The 17,514-nt window shown below is 47.4% G+C and overlaps 1 protein-coding gene across 1 annotated transcript; it reads left to right on the forward strand.

Annotated features, from left to right (window-relative positions):
- Window positions 1–256: 256 nt before the first annotated feature.
- On the forward strand, window positions 257–12,234 carry cfap69 (cilia and flagella associated protein 69; the record flags this gene model as incomplete). The annotated part of the gene is made up of 23 exons (XM_079749784.1): window positions 257–346; window positions 791–850; window positions 931–996; window positions 1,269–1,378; window positions 1,496–1,572; window positions 1,677–1,847; window positions 2,391–2,543; window positions 3,073–3,250; window positions 3,670–3,793; window positions 4,329–4,377; window positions 4,491–4,612; window positions 4,898–5,141; window positions 5,981–6,145; window positions 6,974–7,095; window positions 7,872–7,990; window positions 8,526–8,607; window positions 8,892–9,084; window positions 9,577–9,711; window positions 9,816–9,892; window positions 10,338–10,535; window positions 10,994–11,080; window positions 11,709–11,792; window positions 12,091–12,234. The coding sequence occupies 23 exons, from the start codon at window positions 257–259 to the stop codon at window positions 12,232–12,234; spliced, it is 2,850 nt and encodes a 949-aa protein (XP_079605910.1).
- Window positions 12,235–17,514: the final 5,280 nt, after the last annotated feature.

Here is a 17,514-nt window from a genome sequence, read left to right on the forward strand (position 1 = left end):
GGATCACCATGGCAACGGCATACGCGTCTGACTCCGGCAAACATAAAAGGGGGGATTTGGACCGCTTCCCGTTAATCCTACTCTTTGATGTGTACCCGCTAAAAACAAAGTACCGTAACATGTGTCGGCTCTTCCTGCCACAACAGACGAGGTCACCGTGGGAGGATCGGAGGACGGATACACACGACGTGGCCCCGTGAACCGACGAAGCTGACCCCTGAGATTGACATCACAAAAGGTTATTTGAGAGCTGAACATGGATTCAAACAAAGTAATGCACAGACGAAGACCCGAAGCCCCGTTGATGAGGCCGGTAGCATCCACTAAGGACAGGAAGGCATACAGGGTGAGTGACACTAGTTTACTCTTGGTTATTACAGGCTGTTTGGTCATTAAAGAGCACGTAGGGATAACATACATTTTGATCAAGGAGGTTTATAAGTAGTCAATGGACATTGGCATCAAATATCAAATATGTTTTATATAAATATATAATATTATAATAATATCTTTATAGCTAAAAGATGATTTAAGCTATATTTTACTGCTGTTGTAATGCCTTTTGAAACAAGAGCTAGAATAGAGAGAGAGACACTTTATTTGTCGTCTTGGGAAAATTGGTTTCTAGCATAATTAATAAGCATGAAGTAATTTCATTATAATATCACCAAAAAACACGATATAAACACTCATGTACGTACTAACTCTTCCCAAGATCAGCTTGGCATCTTTGTAACCAAAAGGTTATTTTCATAAGCATCTTCCTCCATCTTCACCCATCTCTCTGCAGATCCCCACTGTTTGCCTGGAGGTCAACAAAGTCATCAGTCTACTCGAAGGTCCATTGACAGTAAGCATTTTAGACCCATCTCCTTTTATGTACATCATGTACCATAGTGCTACATTAATCAAGTATTTTCTTTATTAAAGGCTACTTTAAAGGAGAGGCACCTTTTCACACTCAAGAAACTTCTGCAGAGGTCCCAAAACGGCTTTGTATCCATTTGACCACTCGTATTCTGTTATTATTAGAAAGCTTAATCTCAGTCTACTGTGGTGGTGATAAAAATAAACATCATACGTCATACGAATGTCCATCAGGACCTGATAATGTCAAGTCCCCCAGGACCCAATTTACAACTTCTATCGTTTATCCGTCAGCATTTTCCCTGCTCAGGAATAAAGTGGGGAACATCATGTCTCACTGGGACCATTTCGCCAAAACAGCTTTTCATCTTACAGGATCACCCTTAACCGCACGTTTACAGATCTTAAAAGAGCTGTCGGCAATCGGCAGGATCCTAAATATCTGTGCGGAGAGGGCAAAGGCCCACCCCGAGTACATCTCTGTGTTGTGTGACGCACTCAAAATCTGTGGGTAAGATCCTCCCTCCAAACAGGGAAACACCACATTTCGACCAAAGCAGAGTACTATACCAGAACGCAAATAACAAACTGCAAATAACAAGAGTGTTTCCCCTACTTTTTTCGCCAGACTTCCCTTCCTGAAGGAGAGAGCGTCCGATGAGATCACCTATGCCTACGATGTCAAAGAGTTCCTCTCTGTCATGGGTATGCATCAGTTTCCTAAAACGTGTTCATTCGTTTCCTTCAAACGGTTCATTAAATACCACAACACGGTTGACTGATAGTGCTGTGGTTGGTTTATCTCGCAGGGTGTTTGATGAGAGTGCAGAGCGTGGAAGTGAGACACGAGCTGTGTAGCTCTCTCAAGTCCTTCTACAGCCACGTGGCCCCCAGACACCTGCTCGACGGTATGGGGGGCCCTGCCGCGACGCCCGCTGCCTCTCTCAACTCTAGCAAGAGATTCTCTAGACTCTCCTCCAGTGAGACCCTCTCATCGCTCTGGTGGTGTTGGTGAAGCTACTTTAGCTCTTTCTTTCTTTCTTTCTTTCTTTCTTTCTTTCTTTCTCTTTCTCTCTTTCTTTCTTTCCTTGTCTCTTACTTTTTTCCTTGTACGCTTGTTTGTTTCTTAATTTCTTTATTGAACACTTTCTTTCTTTCTGTTCTTGTCTTTTACCTTATTTCCTTGTTTATTCGTGTCTTTTATACTTTCTTTCCTTCTCGCAACGAGACCATCTCGCTGTTGTGATGCTGAGGTTTTCTGTTTTTCTTTACTTTCCTTGTCTTTCTTTCTCTCTTGCGGTTTCTTTCCTTCTCGTTTCTTTTTTGTGTCATTATCTCGTTATTTCATTATTATTACATTTTCCATTCCTTCCATCATTCAAGGCTCATCGTATATCGCATCCCATTGTATTTATTTTCTACATCCTCACTGTGTGTCATGGTGGGTGTTGTCCCATCCTAAGCCTCCTCAGCAGGCTGACTCAAGCCTTCTCCTAGGTGATCCGGTGTCCTCTGCTCCGCAGGGTTCCATCCCTCCAACCCCGGGTACCGGCTGCAGGTGCTGGAGCAGAGCTGCGTTGCCGAGACGATGGTCCTCTCCATGGCAACCCTGGAGGACCAGCCCGCCGTCAGACTGCAGGTCCTGCAGACCCTGCAGATGCTGACCAGCACCTCAGGTGAACACACACACACACGCACGCACGCACACACGCGCAAGAATACACACACATACACATACACACATAGACACAAGCAAACAAGCAACACACTCAAAGATCACACACCCCCAGGCATACACACACACTCAATCATATTGTCCAGTGCCTCCTGCAAATGACTGCTCGCGTGTTTATCCATCAATCACAAACACACACACACACACACACTCACTCGAACACACACACACACACATACACATTCAAAACACACACACCCACAAACACTCCCATCAGTAGGAACAAATTGCCTCTTTCGTTAAATAAGGCGAACCTCGACCCTTGAGGGCCGGACAAAGCATCTCATTACCCGGGGGCCCCAATCAGGGGGCCGACTCCGTCACAACCGTGCTGGCACTGAGTGTCCTTGTCCCATAATGTCCCAATGTCAACGGGTCAGCGTGTCACCGCCAATCAGGGTCTGACCGTGTGTCGTGTCGCGTCGCCCTTATGGTTCCTCCCCTCGCTCCTAACCCCCCCCCCCCGACAGACGCCAACTGCGCCCAGATCCTGAGGGCCCGTGGGGCCGAGACGGTGTGCCTCACCATGAACCAGGCCGACCCGTCCGGACAGGCGCTGTTCCGCTCCTCCGAGGTCCTGTGGAACCTTCTGGAGCGCGGCTGCAGGGAGGCAGTGACCCGGCAGCTCAGCACCATGGAGTGTATCCTGTAGGTGCTCAGTGTGTGTGTGTGTGTGTGTGTGTGTGTGTGTGTGTGTGTGTGTGTGTGTGTGTGTGTGTGTGTGTGTGTGTGTGAATAGTAGATGCATATGAATATAAATATACATAAATGTGTAATCATGATGTTGACGATTATTGATATAACTATAGATGTAGAGTAAAGATAATATTTACATATATGTTCGTAGACACTTTCATTTTTTATTGATTGATGGAGTTTTTATGGATTTCTTTTCAATGTTATGTTTATTTTTACGCAATCTTTTCATGGATTATGCAGATATTATCCTATTAAGTTCTTGTTGTTTGGCCTCAGAGTGGACCAACAAGAGCGCAATTTAAACTCAAAAATGATGTCTGGAGCCACGATCCACTCTGAGCTCTACCTCCCTCCCTGTGTTGCCCCAGGGCCCTGAAGGAGGCCTTCCTCCATCAGCTGCTGCGCGGCTCGAGGCAGTACGACCTGCAGCTCCGCAACGACCTGCTGGTCATCACCACCCTCATCGCCCAGATCCCTAAGTCCCCCCTCATAGTACGCATGGGGTCTCGGCTCTCATGTCACACCTTAACACCGCTTTATCTCTTAAAGGCGCAGTGTGTACGATTGGGCCCCTCCAAGTCACTAGGTGGGAGATTTTCAGAATTTAGAGACTCAGTCATAGTTATCCACTATCAATGGCTGTGCAACTGTTTGATGCTAACTAGCATTGCTCGGCTGGCTGGGTGGTGTTAGTGGGAGAGGTTATGCAGTGTAGAAAGTACAACTTTGGTCAACTAAGATGGAGGTAAGGGCTGGCCAGCATTTTGAATTTTTTGAATTTATCAATTATAGGATGTGATTTAATTGTAATTATTGTAATCACTTACGAGCCAGTTGAGCTGGTTGACATGTAACATGTTGAGACTTCAATATGAATATATCTTTACATTTCTAATTGAATGAGTAAAGAAAGTCAGGGTTAAATAATGAAGCAATTGCCTGGTCCGTAGATCTCTCCACAAAAATTATATTCTGAAAGTGAATTTCGGACAAAAAATATTTTCTCTCTGATTTGTTTGTTTCAAAGGAAAGTTTGTTTGCCAAGCAACTCGTCGTCTTCGTCACATTTCCCGAACGTGAGTACATCCTTTAGTTTCATTATTGAAATAACTAATCATTCCTAATTATTTAAGAAGGATAATTGACTATAAATCGATTGTAATGAATGTATTCATTCATTTTTTTTCAGTAAAAAGTCACAACCCTTTGGTCCGCAACCTGAAGCTGACCTACAACAGCGAGGACTTTGAGATGAAGACTCTGTTGCTCAACTGGCTGGTCTGCATGTCCAAGGACCTCTCGGCCCTGCAGGTCAGTGGGGGCTCCCCTGGTCCCGCCTCCTCCGGTCACATGACCCACGCCCCCATGTGACTCGTCCTAAATATCTGATACCTGACATAGAGCGAGTCAAGCAGCGACTTGAAGAGACTGTATCTTTTATCAGTAGTTTTGGTGTCTGTTTGTTAAATTAAACGTGTTTTATTGAAATTCTCCACCAATGATTTTACTTTTATGCAGGTTTTTTTTCCAGTTAACTATTTATCCATGTTTCGGCAAACCTCTATCATTAATTATCTTGTTGTTCCCGTATGCCAGCTCTTCCGTGAAGGCCGGGTCATGCTCGCCCTGCTCACGCTGGCCAAGGCTCCGCGTAACCACGGCGATGGCCAGCCGGCCGGGGGCGGCGCCAGGCGCCACTGGTCCTCCGGGCAGCAGGAGGCGCTGCAGCTGCAGGCCCTGGCCACGCTGGCCCTGGTGGGCCCCCTGCTGGTGGAGGACTACACCAGCTGCCAGGGGAACACCTGCCTGCTGCTGCTGCTGGAGTGGTGTGCCGGGCAAGGTTAGCCCCCCCACACACGCACGCACGCACGCACGCACGCACGCACGCACGCACGCACGCACGCACGCACGCACGCACGCACGCACGCACGCACGCACGCACGCACGCACGCACGCACGCACGCACGCACGCACGCACGCACGCACGCACGCACGCACGCACGCACGCACGCACGCACGCACGCACGCACGCACGCACGCACACACACACACACACACAGACCCCTGCTCACCCCTACCCTGTATCCTTGATGACATGCCACGGCATGGGGTCGGCTTAGCTCAGGAGGTAGAGCAGTTGTCTTGTAACCGAAAGGTTGCTAGTTTGATCCCCAGCTCCTCCTAGCTGAGTGTTGATGTGTTCCTGAGCAAGACACTTAACCCTAACTGCTCCTGTTGAGCTGGCTGTCGCCTTGCATGGTTGACTCTGCCGTCGGTGTGTCAATGTGTGTATTAACCGATGTAAGTCGCTTTGGATAAAAGTGTCTGACAAATGCCCTAATTGTAATATGTATTGGTTAAAGGGGTTATTAAAATGGTCAATTATATTGTATATTCTTTCACAACACTCTGCAAGCTTGTAGAAGCAATGTGCTTGACTGAAAAAATGCCTCTTGAGTTAGTTTGACCCTTTACTTGTCAAAAGGGAGCAATACGAACAAAAGCACAAAATCGAAATAAGGGTTAAAAAACGGTGTTGCCACCTTTTATTAGAAATAGTAATAGTACATATTAATTTATTTAAGTACTGTGCTAAATAAATGTGTAGTCGTTCATACGCCTCATGTCATATCCAGAGTATTACTAGTTACCGGTAGTGTGTTTGAATGTCCGCTGCAGACACCTACTTTGGCCAGGGCCACAGTTTCCACGGCGCCGGGGGGCGGGGCTCTAAGAAGGCCCAGATGCGGTACTGCGTGCGGGCGCTGCGCTCCATGACAGCTCTGGGGGACGAGCTCCTCAGCCAGGACCTCTGCGACCAGGGCGCCATCGGACAGCTGCTAGGTAACCTCAGACAGGCTGACGGGCCGACGGGCTGGGAGGCGGACAGGCTGGGAGGCGGACAGGCCGGGAGGCAGACAGGCTGGGAGGCAGACAGGCTGACGGGCTGAGAGGCAGACAGGCTGGGAGGCAGACAGGCTGAGAGGCAGACAGGCTGAGAGGCAGACAGGCTGGGAGGCAGACAGGCCCACGGGCTGAGAGGCAGACAGGCTGAGAGGCAGAGAGGCAGACAGGCTGGGAGGCAGACTGGCTGAGAGGCTGATGGGCTGAGAGGCAGACAGGCTGAGAGGCAGACGGGTTGAGGCAGGTAGGGGGATCGGGGTGGTAGGCGGACAGACGGATAGGAATGCAGACAGAGAGACAGACCCAAGGGCAGGAAGGTAGACAGAAGAGAGGGACAGACAGGTAGAGATGCAGACAGACAGGCAGGCAGGCAGGTTCGGAGGCAGATAGGTGAGATGGACAGGCAGGCAGTAAGACAGATATACAGGTATAGACAGACAGACAGAGAGGTAGGAAGGTTGACAGGTTCAAAGACAGACATACAGGTCAAGACAGACAGGTAGAAAGAATGACAGACAGACAGACCAACTGACAGGTAGGAAGGTTGACAGGTACAAAGACAGACATACAGGTCGAGACAGACAGGTAGACCAACAGACAGGTAGGAAGGCAGACAGGTACACAGACAGACAGGTAGGAAGGTAGACGGACCGATGGGGAGAGAGACAGTCAGACAAACAGACGGCCAAGCAGTGTTCTCTTCATTAATGTACACACATTATCAATCCACCAATCACCACGTGTCCCTCCCCTAACCCCGCCCCCCAGGGGTCCTTATGCAGATGGAGGACGGGACCCCCGAGGAGGAGCAGGACCCCATCGGCCTGGAGATCAAGTCGGACATCCAGCTGGTGCTGTCTGCCCTGTGTGAGACCGACCTGCACAGGAAGGTAGGGCCCCGGGCCCCATCTTCTAGGGGCCCCCTGTCGGCTGGGAACCAGCCATTACCAAGCCTTCCCACGTGACATCACACGTGGGAGTGTCCGACCAGATGAATGGATGATTGATAGATTGCTCAGCCAATCGGTGGACCAGGCCAACCGGTCGGCTGACCCGTTGTACTTCTGGGTGCAGGGCCCATGTGTGATGGTGTTACACTATAGGGGGGGTTTTGATGGATAGACTTTGAGATGGCTTGCAATGGCAGACCGACGTCACACCTGCTGCTAGGCAAATTAGGTCCTAATTTGCCTAGCAGCAAACCACAGATGGAGTTGAAACATTTGCGAATGTCTCTGTGGAAAAATACAGCTCTGCTACTGAAATGTCGGTTTGTTCATCCTTTGTAAACACATCTCAACAGCTGTTCATTTTTCATTTAAAGTTAAAGGCCCACCACTAAAACGATGGTTCATTTATCCTTTTAACAAAGCTGTGCTACACTGCAGCTGTTGGTGGGTTTGTAATTTGATTTCACTCTGCTTCTGCGTCCAAATGAATCACCTCGTCACTCAAACCCTGGTAATGTTTCCCTTTAATGAAACCGCTCAACCCTCGGCTCAGTTCATCAGTTTAACCGACGGCTCCACTCTCAGAGCTGAAGTGGAGCATTTGTCATTAAAGCAGATATCTCTGTTGTTGACACGTTGAGCGCCTTGAGAAGCAGACTCCCATCTATCCTCCTGAGAGGCTCTACAGAGACGGCGCGTGTCCCGTGTTGCCCTAGGAACTGTTTGGAGGCGAGGGAGTGGAAATGGCCGTGCACTTCCTGAAGATGAGCCCGGAGAAGTTCCACAGCGGCCTGGGACACAACCGACTCATCCTCTCCACGGTGGACTGTGTCTGGTGAGTCCCCAAACCTTTTCCCCTGACCTTCTGGTGGGTCCCCTCTGTGGACCGCAGCTGCCTCGATGGGTTTGCTGAATAACCCGCAGATATTTAAACAGGGAGTTGTCAATGTGTGATACTGAAGAGTGATTTTCCTTTATTGTCGGTTATTGGTGAATGATCTGGTCGGTACCTTAAGCGTTTAGGTGCTACAAGTTAATACTACAATTAGGGCACTTAGCAGACGCTTTTATCCAAAGCGACTTACATCAGTTAATATACACATTGACACACCGACGGCAGAGTCAACCATGCAAGGTGACAGCCAGCTCGTCAGGAGCAGTTAGGGTTAAGTGTCTTGCTCAGGGACACATCAACAATCAGCTAGGGGGAGCTTGGGATCGAACTAGCGACCTTTCGGTTACAAGGCAACTGCTCTACCTCCTGAGCTAAGCCGAGCTGACAGTTACTACGCTTGTCCCTGACGACAAGCGTAGTGACGTTACTACACGTTACTACAAGTGACAGTTACTACGCTTGTCCCTGACGACAGGTCCTGCATCGTGGGATGCTACACCACGGAGGACTACTTCCTGGCCAGAGAGGGGGTTTTCCTCCTGCTAGATCTGCTCAGCGTAAGTAAAAGAAAAGCAGACCAAGTCCCCAAAAATTCTCAGTTCATTTTAATTTTTTTTGCCCTGTATCCTTTTTAAAAACGTGGAAATCATATGTAGTTTTTTTGTTGAAATTTAAAAAAAATCAATGTTTTAAACATGATTAAAATGTCATAAACATCAAATGTTTCGTTGCAATTCTAACCCTCCTGGAACGTCCTTTTGATTGAACCCATGAGACCTGAGGCCGACGGGCCACTCCTCCCCCGTCCTCACTCCCATGGTGTGGTCTGTCTGTGCCCCAGCGGAGCCCGCGGTGCATGCGGGGCGTGGTCCTGGCCACGCTGCTGGACCTGTGTGACAACCCCAAGACCCTGTCCCACGTCACGACCTGGACGGGCTCCGGGGGCCGGACCGCCCCCGCCCTGCTGCTGCTCCTCTGGCGGGAGGAGGAGGCGGAGCTTGGGGTGGGCCGGGACCAGCATGGACGCATATCAGGTCAGGCCCCCGCCCCTCAACCACACCCCGGCCCCGGCTGGGAGGGTCTGGGGTCCTCAATGTCTGAAGCCTTTCTGTCTGACATTCCTGCGATGGGAATATTGAGCATTGAGAATGGTAAGCCCTTAAAAGGGCAAAGGAAAACGTTCTCAAAACAACAGATTGAGGTCAAAAGAGTAAAGGCAGAAGTTTAGCTGACCACACCTTCTCACACTGTGGATTGTCTCTCAGGGACATTTTGTTTACATCTTTACAAAACGATTATGAATACTTTTGAGGTATTTGTACTTTCTGCAGCTTCACATACAACCAGGGGGATGCCTACAGGCTGTGTTGATTGAACCCAGTACCTCTCGGCTGGGATTCAAACCCCCCCCCCCCCCCCCCCCCCCCACTACACAATCCCACACTTTTAGCAGCGAAACGAGAAGCCCTTCCACTGTTGTCACTGAGGTCCCCCTCCCGTTTCCCCTCCGTCCTGCGGGGCCGCAGACCCGACCCGGCCCCTCCTCAGCTGCTACCAGGCCGTGTCCGACATCTCCTTCAGCGCGGGCCAACCCAGCGCCGCCGTGCTGGACCTCTCGGAGAACCTCCGGGCCAAGGTCTTCTCCATCTTCTGCAAGCTGGGTAACGGAGAACCGCAGAACCCGGCAGTAAGGTAGTAGTGTTTTGAAATGACGAGCCGGTTGAGGGCCAAGGTGGGTGATTGGACCCTTCCTGTGTTCCGCCAGGCTTCCAGGACCTTCATGGGCTGTCCACCGCGGACCACGTGACCCTCAGCATCGTCAAGAGATACCTGGACTTCAAGGTGGGGGGGGGGGGTCTATATATACACTCCCTTGGATCTGTGGGTCCTAGTTTATGGTCCCTCACAGTGGTGTCAGATACGTGTCTTTAAGAGAGAGCAGGTCGGAGTAAGGGGGAATCCTGCTCAAGGATGACTACAGGTAGACTGAGGAACGGTTCTGGCTAAACCGAACCCAGAACCAGTGCTTTCAGGCTTGGAGTCGACACCAAAACTGTGTTTATATTGTGTGTGTGTGTGTGTGTGTTTATAGTGAACACTATTAGAGGTGAAGGGTTGTTGCGATGTAAGTATGAGAAGAACAACCTGTAGGACCTTGTAGTCTGAAGTCCTGGAGCCGTACTGGTCCGGACCATCGTGAACTACGATGTAGATCTTCATGTTTTTTAAAAAGGCCGTCGCCTCCTGCGCTGAGCTCCCGTACTCACAACCAAAAATGGCGGTGCAGGTGGGCGAGGTGTGGGGCGAGGTGATCCAGGAGCTGGCGCTGGACGGCGTGCGCCCCGTGCGGCCGGACGCCGCCGCCCTGGAGGCCGTGCGGAGGATCGCAGAGGACACGGCGAGCCGGGTGGCCCAGGAGCAGACCGCCATCCTGGAGCGCCAGGAGAAGGACGAGCTCACCCAGGAGAAGATGGTCTACACCGAGGTTAGGAAAACCGAAGGGAAGGGTTGGTTGGGGGAACGTTTTGTTCGTAATAAGGGGATAACAGGATTCACATTACTATGCAAATAACTGTCAGTTAATGTTAATTGATACAATGTAAAATAGTAATTTAGATTACTATGTTTACTATATTTGAATTTGGTTGAACTTAACTGCCTGTTGAAAAGATATTTTAAGACTAGGCCAGGCTTTAAACCACATAGACAGGGACAGCCATTCACCGCTGTTTCTATATCCGGTTCAGCCTGTAGGTGGGGCTGTCCCCTCGGTTTAATTTTAGGGTTCAATAACTCTTTAATCATCAGCGAAGGCCCTGTACCGATCCAAACCCAAATGATTTTGGGTTTAGGTTTTTGGCCGGGGTCTAAACCGAAATGTCAGACAGTTTAAACTGTCAGGTTTGGTTTTCGCCCAGCGTCCTGTCCTCCCTCCTCTCACAGATCCAGTCCCGCCAGAAGCAGCGGGAGCTCAACACAAAGGCGTGGGACCAGTACGTCTCCAGGACCTCAGACTACAAGGTCCTACAGGTTGTAACCTCATACCAACACCACAACAACCCTCCAGCTCTAATAGTGTACACTACACTACACACACACACACACACACACACACACACACACACACACACACACACACACACACACACACACACACACACACACACACACACACACACACACACACACACACACACACACACACACACACACTCACTCACACACATACATCGACACAAACAGACGCATAAACACATAAACACACACGCATAAACACATGCACACACCCACACACACAAAAACACACACACATAAGGTTAGACACACACATAAATACACACACAAACACGCACACTCACTCACACACATACATCAACACAAACAGACACATAAACACACACACATAAACACATGCACACACACACACACACACACCCACACACACAAAAACACACGCATAAGGTTAGACACACACATAAATACACACACAAACACACACACTCGCACACACATATACACACACGTACACGCATACACTCACACACACAGGCGCACACTCACACACATACACCTAAACAAACACCTCACACACACACACCACACACATAAACACAGCCACAAACAATGCCTCTAATCAATGCTGAGCCTCTTTCCCCAGGAGGTCCGGTCTCAGAGGGAGAAAACAATGGACCTGTCCCGGTCCAAGTCTAAACCGGACAGTGGCGTCCTCCACCCCTCAGAGGTCTGTGGTTCTGGGTATCACATCATGATGAGGATCCATTGTCTGTCAAACTGGCCTTAGATGGCTGATATGGCTTCAATAACATGCTGCTACCTTTTCCAAATTGGTCAAAAAAAGAAAAGAATTAATAATTTTTCCTGTAGTTATATTCATTAATTCTGTTCACCAAAGACTGAATCGAAGCAAAAAAAAACTTGACAGCGGTCGAGAATTTGACAATGTGATATAAAAGACCAACAAAGGGATAATACTAAGTACTGTACATTGGGGTATAAACAGTGTTGATGTTGTGTTCCAGAACTTCGTGGGCCGCGTGTTGAACCTGGATAGCGCTGGGGAGCTGACACTGGAGAGAGTGCCCCTCCGTGGGGTCGCTCAGCAGGCAGGGGCCCCCCCTGGTGGCGGAGGACCAGAGTACTTCAGCACCGTGTCGGTCACATAACCCTCCTGCTCCCCGCCCTCGATTCTTCCACTTGAGTCACTATTCAAAAGCCGAGCGTCCAGAGCTTAGTGAGAGGATTCACTGTTGACTTAATAAAGCAGTTGAGGACGTTAATAAAGCAGTTTAATCGTTTTATTGTGTTAGCGGAGTAACCCTGTGTCAGATGTTATTTGTATGGTTCGATGTTTCAAGGCTTCCTGTGTGTGATGCGTTACAGTGAGAGAATGGCGAACTCTAGAAAAAGGGCAGATTATCTTTTTCATCAGTAGGAACATATGAACTGATTGCCTTTGGGTTGAGGGTTGAAGGGGATTACGCTTGAAAGTCATTTATTGCCCACTTGTGTGACAAGAGTGTACGAATCAGCTTCAAATAAACATCTCAGCCTCGATGACGGACTAAAGCAGAGTGTCTAAGTGGCTTTTATTAATTTATTATCCCAAACATTACCAGAAAAAACACATTTAACATTGAAAATGTTTTTTGTTTTACGATGATTTTATCCTTGAAAGGTGAACGTATAAATCTCTACTCTGGGGACGAGATCCATTGAGGGGGTCACACAGAGAGAGGGATGAGGTCACTCGATTTGCACATTCAGCAAGCTGCGGTGTATCCCCAGCCCCCTTCCCCTTGTCTGGTCTACCCCTCCCCCGTCCATGTGGATGAAGGGACTGCATGGTACATCAGGACTGCGTCTGTCTGAGGCTTCACACTACAACAAACCCCCAGTCTGGCTCCAAATGACCTAGTGTGAATAATAGATGGGAGAATGCAGCTGTCATCCTACTTAAATATAAGATGAGGTACAGTTAATTAATCTATTTTAATTATCTCATGATCTATTCCTCTATACAATGTTCATACAATGCACATTTATTCCCATTTTGTACTGCCTGTGTGAAATGTTTGCTAGCAAACATTACAATTTATACACAGAAATATAAATACTGCTAAATACTTCAAGGAAAACGTATTAGAGAAAATATATCTGAACAAGGAACACCCTTGACCCAAAAAGCAGGTGTCACAGAATAAGGAACATAAACCATTCAACTTAATGAAAAACCAGTTGGCTGATTCTCTGTTGGTGTGATCTTCTCAAGGACAAAAGGTGTTCTGTAAGGAGGATGGTGAGTGCTTGCTTGGACGAATAAAAAGGTATTCCTCCATTCCCTGTTTTGAGGTTACATAAGGCTCTGCAGCAACACATTAACACACATGTTTGTTCAAGCGCACACAACATACAGCACTGAGACACGCAACTCTCTCTTCACTTCCCCTCTTTATCTCTCTCTCTTCCCACGTCATGGCTCCTCTGTAACCTCTTTCTTCTCTCTCTCTTCTTTCTTCCTCTATCTCTATCTTTTCTCTTTCTCCTCTCTCTATCTCTTTGTCTTCTTTCTCCATCTCTTTCTCTCTCTCTCTCTCTCTCCTCCCCCTCTCTCTGTCTGTCTCTCTCTCTCTCTCTCTGTCTCTCTCTCTCTCTCCTCCCCCTCTCTCTCTCTCTCCTCCCCCTCTCTCTGTCTCTCTCTCTCTCTCTCTGTCTCTGTCTCTCTCCCTCTCTCTCTCTCTGTCTCTCTCTCTCTCTCCTCCCCCTCTCTCTCTCTGTCTCTCTCCTCCCCCCCCTCTCTCTCTGTCTCTCTCTCTCTCTCTCTCTCTCTCTCTCTCCCCTCCCATTCGTTAACCAATCCGTGGGACCAAATCCCTTTTGACAGGGCCAGAGCTTCCGAGCCACTGTTGCATGTGAGTGTGTGTGTATGTGCATGCATGCCCCTGTGAAGGCATAGACAAGAGGTCTGTCTGGGACCAGGGCGGTGAGCCAGCCCATTCGGACGGGCGGATAGGGTCGGGCACACGTTGAACAGGAGCAGAGAGACAAAGAGAGAGAGACACACACACACATCCATACAAGGGGGTCTCCACACTCTATGAAGCCGGCTGGAAGCCACTGTTTGTTGGGGCTACGCCTGTCCGTAGAGTCGCCCTGCGCAGATTGATGAAGGTGAGGATGGATTTGGATTTGATTGGCCAATCACTTCTCCACTTCTGGCAGAGCTCTGGTTTGTGGTCGGGGAGATGGAGCTCTACTTGTTCAGATGGATTTGCATGGGAAATAATTTGTCAAACCGAGAAAATCAAGGGAAAAAGATGAACCAGGGAAATAAATCTTAAAGTTGCATGATGTTTGTGAATTATATATCAAATGTATTTTTTATTTATATTTGTGCACTGATAAGAAACTTTTTTTCCCAGAAACTTTGCATTTAACATCATCTTATTTATTTTGTATCCATATTTGTGCAATGGTAAGAGACTAATTTCCCAGAAACTTTGTATTTACCAACTATGTTTTCAGATTAAATGACAAGCATCGGGATTTTGATAAGAATGCTTATATTTGTCACTAGTTTATGTGTAAATAGCCATGTGGTAATTCAAGTGTGTTTTTTTTATTGGAATATCTCCCTCACTATCATTTTCGTAGAAGTCTTGTTCCTCCATTGTGTGAAGCCTTGTGAGACCATAAGCTGAAGTCCCAGGTGTGTGAAGTCACTTTCATCTCCTTCTCCAGCAGTGAGAGGACGTGGTTTGCTGACCCCAGAGAGAGCCATCCCTGGCAGGCATGATCATCAGGCTGAGCAGGCTGACCCCGGGGTACTTCCGCCTGCTCCAGGTACCGTCCTGCCTTCAGTTCATCTCAAACTGAACTGAAAAAGTTCAACATTTTAGGAGAAATATGTAAATAAACATTGAATGGGAGGAATGGTACAGTGGCCAGGGTGACTCCCTAACGTAAGGTTGCTGGTTCGATCCCCAAAGTTTACCTGGAGGCATCCTAGAGCAAGCAAGATGTCCTAGACTCTGTCTGATCCTAAACTAAACGTATCAAACAATTCACTTCAAATATCCTTTTATAAAAGCACCTGCAATGTCCGTTAAGGAAAATTAAATCATATTTAATTGTGTAAAGTTTCGGTTTTGGATAGTTTTAATAACAGCCACCCGTTAAATAAAGAGAAATTCACAAAGTCATAGTTGTCTAACTTTGACATGGTTGTTGTTGTTGGATTAAGTGGGTCAGGAAATTACGCAATGCTTTGCTTCATAACGGAGTCAGGCTGTGAAGACTGATGGGAATTAATTTTTCATAGACAGCAACTGCATCGTGGGCTACATAGAGAGGTGACGTTATGTAACGTCAAGATGGCTTCAGGGTACTGCTCCTTGTTATATAGGATATAAACAGCATTACCTACTTTTTAGTTTGCATATGTTGCCTATTCTGAGAATGCATCAAACAAAAACAATGTTGATATCGCTTTCTCCATTTAAGTCCAATTAACACTAATTAATTAGTGAATCCTTATTTCGGTCCGTTGACTGTCTTCGGTTATGTGTGCACCTTGACCGGAACAAATTCCCGTATGACTTGTCCATTGGGCAACATTTCAGATTCTGATTCAAACGATCCATATTTTGACTCACCCCATCTCTCCTCCTCCGTCTCTCCGTCTCTCCATTTCTCCGTCTCCTCTTCCAGAGGCAGGTCTCCGGGGAGGTCCAGGTGCAGCATCAGACCAGCTTCGTCAACCCCATCGCCATGACGATGGCCGCCCTGGGCATGGGGGTGTCTCTGTACAGTACCAAGCGGATGGCCGAGAGAGTCCACCTGAAACAGACAGCGAACTGACGCTGCACCTAAATGTAGACACGCACCTGACTGTCGAAGTCACGATGGATTAGGCTGCTTTCACTAAACTAATTTTAGGGCCCCTGTCCCTTAGCTGCAAAGTGCCATGTTGTTTTTGTATGAAGTTTGTTGTTTGTGAGTCTTGAAGGTTTGAAAGGTTTGTGTGGAAGATGAATGTAGTTCTGAAAGAACTGGTTGGAGAAGTAAAGGTTTGTTCCTTGTACTGTGATGTGAACAAAGATAAAGAAAGTGTGGAAATTTGAAAAATACATGGTCACCATCATACTATATGAAGCGATTTCTTAGGGAATAGTTCAGTAATAAGGATATAAAGAATATTTCGTCACCACCTTTTGTCAAGAAGTGTCACATTAATAAATCTGATGGACCACACAGAAAGTTCTTGAAAGTGAATATCTTCTGTCCTGCTTACTATATATTTCCCCGTATATCTTTGTGATTCATTATGTTTCCATCTATTTCTGTTTATGTCAGCTAACCTCAAAGATGTCCCTTAAACTGATTAAAATCTCTGGACATAATCTAGTCTGCTAGTCTGACTTTGTTGTATGCAAAACTGTTAACTTCTTCAATCCCTTCGATATAAAATATCATCCGGTTAATCAAATTAGTTTTGACGCAAACACTTCTATTACTTATTTGTAATTCATTTCCATGAATGGCTTGAAATTAAACAAAAACATTGAAAAACTAAATGTGCTGTTTCCCTTAACTGACCTCCCACCCAGTTGACATGACCGCGACGCTAATAGATGAACGGATGGATCGGCTGATAAACATGAAAGGTGGGATTCAGAGCGTCGTCCATGTGGAAGCGGCCGTGAGGACACACACATTGTCCCGCTGCCGGCTCACTGCACACACTGTACCGAGGAATCCATGTGAATGGGACGGGGGCGAGGGGAGATGAACTTCACCCTGAGGATTAGACACTGAACCAATGAGATTGGACACTAAAAGACCCCTGCGGATACGGCTAACATCAAAAGACACTTTGGGGAGCGCTTTTATCCGTTTGGTTTGGATGAGCTGATTACGAAGAAAAAAGGAAATAAACAAACAAACAATAAGCAAAATAACTTTTGGTAACACTTTATAATAAGGTGCCATAATAAATAGCAAACTAGTCATTACCTAACCCTTTGTTAATATTTGTTAATTGTTACTAAAATATCTATTTGGCACAAGTTAATAGTTTTTTCATCATTAATTAAATATTAGTTGTTTGCATAACCCTAACCCAACCCTAACACACGACCCTAACCCTAACCCTAACCAGCGACACCCTGTGGTCAGTGAAAGAAAACGATTAAAGGGGGAGTTCGGAATTTTGGACATAGGGCCTGATTCTCAAGCTAGCCTTGGTGTTCTTTATCATTGGAGACAGTTTTCAACACATTTCATTCAGTCTTTCTAGTTGCAGAGTTTGCTCGTGCTAAGCTAGCGCACGGCAACGGGCAATACTAGCCTGCTAATAAAACAGTCTTACCCACTCCACAGTACACCCGAGGTAAATCAATTATAATGCCAGACTATAGATGTAAATGTCTGTGTTGATAGAATAA

Source organism: Pollachius pollachius, assembly GCF_949987615.1.
Source record: "Pollachius pollachius genome assembly, chromosome: 13".
Lineage (NCBI taxonomy): Eukaryota > Metazoa > Chordata > Actinopteri > Gadiformes > Gadidae > Pollachius > Pollachius pollachius.